Source organism: Perca fluviatilis, chromosome 12, assembly GCF_010015445.1.
Source record: "Perca fluviatilis chromosome 12, GENO_Pfluv_1.0, whole genome shotgun sequence".
NCBI lineage: Eukaryota > Metazoa > Chordata > Actinopteri > Perciformes > Percidae > Perca > Perca fluviatilis.
Genome location: NC_053123.1, coordinates 13128986 through 13137433, shown reverse-complemented (window position 1 = coordinate 13137433; position 8448 = coordinate 13128986). Strand labels below are relative to the sequence as shown.

General features: G+C 41.3%; 1 protein-coding gene across 1 annotated transcript in view; it reads left to right on the top strand.

Moving 5' to 3' along the window:
• Window positions 1-8433, top strand: part of edar (ectodysplasin A receptor) — a 38336-nt gene extending 29903 nt beyond the window's left edge. Inside the window, exons 9-12 of the mRNA XM_039818966.1 lie at window positions 738-810; window positions 3584-3908; window positions 4033-4096; window positions 4627-8433. Coding sequence (XP_039674900.1) covers window positions 738-810; window positions 3584-3908; window positions 4033-4096; window positions 4627-5012 — 848 coding nt within the window. The 3' untranslated portion in view covers window positions 5013-8433. The remainder of the gene's footprint in view (window positions 1-737; window positions 811-3583; window positions 3909-4032; window positions 4097-4626) is intronic.
• Window positions 8434-8448: the final 15 nt, after the last annotated feature.

Sequence of the window (8448 nt, the reverse complement as noted above, 5' to 3'; positions counted from 1 at the left end):
CACACACACACACACACACACACACACACAACACACACAGCATTTGATCCACTTAGGTATTCACTTATTAAGCTGTCTATCCCCATCAGTATCCACGATGTAAGTGTAATTTAACATAACAGTCACTGTAATCATTTTATACATCGCTCCGACTGCAGTTCCTCTGGTCGAGGTATATATCCTTTTAGCCCTCAGGAACGTGTTCTCTTTAGTGTACTTCAACTCATGCCAACATCTATTTAAAACAATGTAGGTTTAATGCAGTCTTACTTTGCGATAAAAGACAAGAGCCCGAAAAATCTGATTGGAGATCTTAGATCTTTAATTTTGCATTACTGTACTATAACCCATCATGCAGCACTTGTATTTCAATTACATGTATCAAAATGAGATGTGTACATTGACTAATAATTAAGTAGAAATATGTAAGAAGAAATAATGGAGGGAAATTCTATTTGCCATTACTATGTAATTGTCACTTGTGGCCTCAAATGCTGATGTTCAGCAAAAATGTGAGTCATGCATTAAATCAAAACAAACCCAAGTGACCTTTGGAAAAGTTTGAGTATAACATGGCATTCTTTTTATATACGAAACAATGACAGGTGTTAGACCAACATCCTTTTAGATTTTAGTATATTTCCAGTGTTATTACTACTGATCTTTCTTTTTGTTTTCTGTATTTGTGAGGGAAAAAAACCCTATAGACCTCTATATCCTCTCCTTTTCTCTCTTAGACAATGTGGTGATCTACTCCGAGAAAGATGAGTTTGACAAACTGAAAGCGGCTCCTCAGAAGACAGTGAAAAGGTGAGAGACACGTTTGATTTACAAACACCTTTGCCACAGCGCTGCTCTTCGCTTTAAACCACTAAGAGCAGCTGACAAACTGACATCAAGCATGTTACGGGCTGGGCAATGGGCTGGGCAAGGTTTGAGAAGAACCACTAAGCCTTGAAATGATGCAGTTGGACTTAAACAAATCAATATAATGTTTTCTTCTTTAGCTTGACCACCAGCCATTGTTTAGCACATCCACTGAGGTTTGAATGGGATTTATATACCAAACACAAGGTAGAACAGCTACTATGTTTAGTACACTGAATTATATTAACCTTAGGGCATGTGTCTACAATAACTATGTACACATGTATGCATAATTTAGTGCTTATTCATTAAATATGCTGTAGAATATTTTATATTCACTACGTGTATATACACCACTATGTCGATGAGTGTGCTTTATGAGTGTATATGTGTGTGTGTGTGTTTGCAATTGTATGAGGCGTCACAGGGGCTTTACACAACAGAAAGAAAGTTTAATTATTTTAACAGCATCTGCCTCTAATTAAGCCACCACAGAACAAGTCACTGCAGTAGTAGCAGTATCATTAGTATCATTGCTGCTGGCCTGTGTGCGTGTGCGTGTGTGTGAACGTACAAGGTATGTAAAACGTTCAGTTGGGGTTTTTGTTTTGTTTTTAATGAAGCAGAGAGCCATTATGTGGCTTTGGAACAGGCAGTGAGGTGGGTTGGGGAGGGGTACAGGGGGGTGAGGTAGCATAGATGAGCCCTGAAGCCTAGCAAACACTGAGAGACAGACAGAGGGGGTAGTTGGCGACCCTGATAGGGGTATTTCTTCCAGGCTTCGCCTAAAACCACTACCAGGTGAAAGCACGTCCTGGCAGAAAACAAAAGAACGACAGTTGTCTCACCTCCGTCTTTCTGCATATATCTCATCCTTCATGTGCAGACAAGGCTGCTTTATAGACACCGGTGGCTAGTGTGCAGAGGGAAGTGTGGGAATCCATGATAGCATATTGCACACAAATCTACAGTGAGCCATTGTGTTCAAACGTTACAGTGCCTGTAGTGAACATGCTTCAATTGATACACTGTACACTCTTCAGCATCAATAGCAGTAAACTCTGTGGTATAGCAGCATGCCAGAGGATGTGCTAACTCACTGCTTTAGCTGCCAGAGTGGGTGTTAGATGTCCAGGAAACAATGCCATTTTGTGTGTGCGTTCAGGAAAAGAGCGTGGGACTGCGAAACAATGGCATTCTGTGAGCATCTCTGTCAACAAGGTGCTTTCAGGAGAAAATCCAGAATAGACATAGGGAGGAAGGGGCCAGGTAATCAAATGATATTACATGGTATCATGTTGTAAAACGCAGGGCTATTTCAGTCAATCACAGAAACAGCTTAGAAACATCAGCAGCTATGGCAACAACAACAACAACAACAACAACAACAGCATTCTTCTCCAGTTCATTTTCATTTGTGAAAGTTCCTGTTAAGTTTGCCTTTTTTTTTAAAGATTATTTTTTGGGCTTTTCTGCCTTTAATTTTTGACAGGACAGCTGGGTGAGAAAGGGGAGAGAGAGGGGGAAGACATGCAGGAAATCGTCAAAGGTCGGATTCGAACTCTGGACCTCTGCGTCGAGGCATAAAACTTTCAGTACATGTGCGCCTGCTCTACCACTGGACAAACCCAGCCACCCATTTCTGACATTTTTGCCATTGTTTTTGTCACTTTTTCCGGCATTTTTGTTGCTTTTTTAGACAATTTTGTAACTTTTTTCTATAATGGCTAAGGAAAATTTTTGCCGACTTTTTGGGGCTTTATGAGGCACTTTCTGTAAATGAGAAAGCTATATGAGACATGCGATAATACAGTAAAAATAGTTGACTTCTCAAACAAAATCATGTCAATAAACTATATATGTCTGGCTCTTGATGCGATAATCATTTTCCAGTGTGGCCCTTTTGATTTTGACACCCCTGATGTAGTGCGACAGAAAAACTGGGTATACTGCAGAGTTATTTTGATTACTAAACCATCATTAATGCATATGCATGGATGTATCAGAGTGCAAAGCAGTATGTGAGTGTGAGGGAAGTGGCATTCAAAAGAATATAAAGAAAAGTTACATCAGAGATTACAGTACTCTCACCTAGTTAAAACTAATGTAGTCTAATAAAACAATCCTGCATGAACCCTACCTTCTAAATGGGGTGGACAAAACCCCATTTAATGGGGTGGACAAAACAGAACTTTATAACCTTTTAGTTAGGTGTACTGTACCTAATTAACTGAGTAACTGGGGGACCACACTTTTATAGTAGAGGAAAAGTCATTAGGACATTTCTGAGGATATCCGTGCCAAACTTAACTGAAATCCATCCAATAATTGCTGTGATACTACATTCTGGACTAAAGTGGTGACATTGCCATATAGCCACATCCCTAGCATGGCTAAACATTACATTTGATCTAAATCTTGATGTAATGGACTACTGTATGTTTGGGGTGGACAAAACAGAACTTTATAACCTAGGTAGGTGTACTGTACCTAATTAACTGAGTAACTGGGGGACCACACTTTATACAAACCAGTAACATTCTACTAATTATGTTTCTTATACATTGAGGACAGTCTTTTGAAGGGTTCTTTGTGAAACAAATGAGATATAACCACTGTAGCTGATTCAGGAAGCTCAGCCTAATCACTTGCAGAAGACCTTACACATTTGAAGTGTTCTACATGTAAATATATTCAAATATGCGTGTGTTTGCAGTGAAAATGATGCATCATCAGAGAACGAGCAGCTGTTGAGCCGTAGTATTGACAGCGACGAGGAGGCAGCGTCTGACAAGCAAGGAACAGCCGAGACCAACAACCCCAACCTGTGCCTCGTCAATCTGGGAAACAAGCCCGACCTCTGCCTGCTCTCTCGGGGCCTTTTGGAGCGAGACCGGGCCTGCAACGGGGCCTCAACCTTTGCAGCGGGACAGGCCAATAACATGCCGAGTCCCAACCATATCGGCAATGTCAACCACATCACCAGCACCAACCACATCAGCAGTGTGAACGCAATCAACAACAACAATAAAACCCCGGGGGTAGGAAGATGGAGCTTTTAAAGACGTTACTAGAGTTAAAGATATGATTGTGAACAGATTCTCAGCTCAGTCTCATCTGGAAATAACCTAGTGCTGCTTTTTTGTTTGTTTTTTTACCACACAGATGCTACAGAGTCGAAGGAAAAAGATCCTGGATCTATATGGCAGAGCCTGCAACGTGACAGAGGGTAAGTCTCTCTTACTATAATATAAAATATCCATCTTACAAAGCCTTGAAATCAAGAATTGATTTTGCCAATACTGTGGGGGCATTTTACTTATTTCAGTTGAAGATAAACTCGTGTATTTGTGATATTGAGTTTTATTTCCAAGAAAATTGCTTTAGGGAGCGAAACTCCCCCCGCAGGCATATTTTCCAACATAGGGAACAAAACTCTGACTTGTTCACCATCATAGTTCAGTGTGTTAGCATGCTAACATTTCACAATTAGCACTAAACACAGCTAAGTGCAGCTAAGTTTTGCAAGTAGAGGAAAAGTCATTAGGACATTTCTGAGGATATCCGTGCCAAACTTAACTGAAATCCATCCAATAATTGCTGTGATACTACATTCTGGACTAAAGTGGTGACATTGCCATATAGCCACATCCCTAGCATGGCTAAACATTACATTTGATCTAAATCTTGATGTAATGGACTACTGTATGTTTGTGTAATACTTTAATAGTCACTTCTAACACTGCTGTCCCTCTCCAGGCCTGAGCCCCACAGAGCTTCCTTTCGACTGTCTGGAGAAGGCCAGCCGCATGCTGAGCTCCTCCTACAGCAGCGAGGCGGCAGTGGTGAAGACGTGGAGGCATCTGGCCGAGAGCTTCGGGCTAAAGCGTGATGAGATTGGTGGCATGAGCGACGGCCTGCAGCTCTTTGAGAGAGTGAGCACGGCGGGCTACAGCATCCCCGACCTCCTGACCCGCCTGGTACAGATCGAGAGGCTGGACGCGGTGGAGTCGCTCTGCTCGGACGTGCTGGGCAGCAGTGAGATGGCGGCGGCTGCCGGACGGCAGGGCAACAGCAGTTTTCACAGCCAGTTGGTCTGTCCATCCCCATGCCCATCTCCATCCCAGCGCTGCGCCAGTGTCTAAATATGTGGTGGAGCAGAGACTTGGATGCCTTACAGTATACATGGTTGTAGGGACAGATACTGCTCTGACAAGGAGGACAGCACATATACAGTATACACCTTACCCCATATCACATGAAGAATGTCAGTGGAATTTTGTCAGTCCAATCAGAATGGCTGTTCAATTCGAATAGTCAAAAATGTGTTCCTTTTTTCAGGTATTCAGTATAAAGCAACGCTCTATTTTTGAACGGAGTTGGGCAGGACGTTCAGGGTGACAAAGATGTTCATGTAATAAAGTAAACAAGCCAGGTTAGCTTCCGAGCTAATGCGGGCTAACTACTGTAGCCGAGGGTAATAAAATAACACAGAGGCTCCTTAATTTAAACCAGTGTGAACCAAGACGGCCAACATTTTTAACTCAAATATTGATAACAGCAGTCCATAATGCCACAGTTTAACATCTTCCGTTTTTACCCCTGAATTCACTTAGAGCAAAAGGGAACTCAATAAAATAGCTTACACGAGCACTGACTCTGACTGACAAAAAAAAAAAAAAAAAACTGCTTGAATTGAAGAATCTCAGTCGACTGAGGGCTCACAGACTGATGATTTGAATATTCGACTTTCAGGGGGCAGCCCAAGTCATCTGGTACACTTTCTTTGGCCTTATGTTCTGTCTTTTTTAAAGTGCTACAGAGTATGAGAAAGACAAAAATCAAAGACCAAAGATTTAGATTACTCACTGGTTTGCTACTTCATATATTTTTTCCTCTGCAATAATATAATAATCAGAATTAGTTTATATTTTATTTTATTTTCGTCTTTTTTCAAATGCTAAGGAATTTTAGCAAATAAATAGCTAGATTAACTGTGCGCTGGACGCAAGTGTTTTTTTCCCAAAGGTTTTGGCACAATCCCTTTGTGATGTCTGTGGGGTGCTGATGGAGTCGTCACTGAGGAGTTTCACTGGGCCAGTTATGGGTCTTTCTCGTAGGCACACCAGTGCATTATAAGTGGGATGAATGAGGATGCCTTCTAAGTTGTCCTCTCACTGAACCTTCTTTTCAGGCCCAAAATCTTCTGCTTAATAACGCAGCTGATGTTTGTATCCGTACTAAGAAAGCAACCTCGTTTGACCGCAGCATCAGTAAACATTCATATATGTGTGCCATCGACTGTGCTGTCATCATACAGGAAAGACAGCAGATATAAGCTCCTTACTTAAAATGCATTTATTATGCCCAGCTGGAAATGCAAAAACATCACTCAGATCAGCTTTCATCTGGTAAACATTGCTTGACAACACTAGCATACACAGTAGTCAGTAGTCAACATTACATAACAGTATTTTCTAAAGATATTATGTTGGCATTTTCAACGTAATGCTTAAAATTGTTTTGTTTTTATGTCAATTTCAGGTTGATTCTGTGATGTTGTTTCCTTTACAACACCAAGTCAGCTTTATTAATTGATTACCATAGGTGTGTTAAGTTTGAAATTAATTTATATTTAAACAAACCAAAATGCATGTAATAATTTAGAATCAGAAAACTGTACATTATGCATTGTTACATGCAGTTTGGGCTTGACAAAGAAATTAAGACCTAAAATTGCCTAAATTCACACCAAATCCACTTTCCCCAACTTTAACACACACACACTCTCTCCCTCACACTCATACTCACACATAGACCAGCATACTCTCTTACAGCAACTACTTCCTCAGCAGTGACCCAGTTTGTGACCCCGTGCATAATTCTTCCTCCCCCTCCCTTTTTCCCATTTTATCCCAATTCTGCGGTCTAGTGCTGCCGCCAGCCCTAATTATTTGGCGTGTGGCTTACCGGGCCCCTAATAGGCTGAAGTGTTGTGGTTTACAGAGCGGGTGCAAAGTGCCTGTGATTTCCAGCACCCAATTAAGCATTTAGGGCCACTTAACCACTGAAAGCCCAGTGGAAAAGCTGTAAAAACTGCATTAAAAAGAGAGATGCCACGGCAGACGCATGACTAACTGCCCCTGGGGTTGCTGCACTGTGAACGGTGTAAGAATGCAGCCGGTCATGGTGGAAGCAACGCTACGGTCATCCCATAACATCTGACCTTACTCAGCTTTTGTGGTCGGCTCAGTCATGCTCAGACAGGATTTAAGCTCCCCGCTCCCCTATGGGAGCAATATGGCAAATGAGAACAATATGTAGTTGTGTGTGTTGTTCACCTCTGAAAAGCAGCTGAAGCTGGTTAATTGTTGTATGTACAGAGACTGAGGGTGGCTCCAGTAGGCATCAAGTTAAACTTCACGTCACGTTAATGCTCCATTATTGTGATGATGTTAAAGCTATGGTGCGTAGTTTCCGTCGCCCCCAGGAGGAATTATAAGTAATATTAACACTGTCGGCACATCCACATGATAGAAGCCCTCCGTGATCGCGCACAGCCCCCACCCCTCCTCGATGCAGTTGCTAGTAGCCAAGGAGGACACGGAGGATTAAAAATAAACATGATGGACTCTTCAGAAGAGGTCATTATCTTCACTCGAGTTTCTGCGCGGGAAAGTCACCGGGCGACCCAATCTGAACATAGCCATACTGAGAAATACAGACAGAGTTGTGTGGAGTTGATAGTCTGAATTAGCTTTATAGCGACTCATTTGGCAATGGCTTGAATGTAACGGATGTTTATTAATATCAAAAAGTTACGCACTAAAGCTTCAGCAGGTAAGATGCTCTACAGGTCATCGTCGTGCTTTCTCTAGCAGTTAGAGTAGCTTCAGAACTCAGCAGTAAGCTCCAAGGTTCAACTGTAACAAGCAGTGCCAAGGCTTACTTTGATCTCATTTCTCGGGAATACAGCTGATCTCTATCTGAAGTCTGATGTTGTCAGCATAATGTCCCATGACTGCTCTGCACAATATCAAACGCATCACCCACTGCCAAGCTCTTTTTCTAATGCTTGTTTGTGTTTCTGGGGCTGGACTCCAGTACTTTAAATTAATTAATGTGCATGTTTATCAAGCATGTATTCCAAATTGTTTTCTTTAATATCTCCTGTCAAGGCAAATGAAAAGCTCACATTTAAATGTACTGCATTCTTAGAGCAGGGTGGTCCTCGTCAAATCCAATTCAATTCAAAACATGTTTAAGTAGTTATTTTTTATTGTTTTATTTTATTTGCTTTATACTTTTGTAAATAATGTAATTGGTGGATTGAATTGAAATGCACCCACACGCTGGTTTCAGACAAGTAAAATCTTGTCTGACATATATTATGCTGTAAGGATGATATACAGGAGCCAAACATGGATTACTTACCTCAGTAGCACATACAGTATAGTAGAATGTGTAGAAACACACACAAACTCATCACAGAACCAAAGTATAACTGTATATATAACTTATTATTGTACATATTGTATACATTAATAAAGATGTATGGCAAAATTGGCTTGGTGTTTGAAT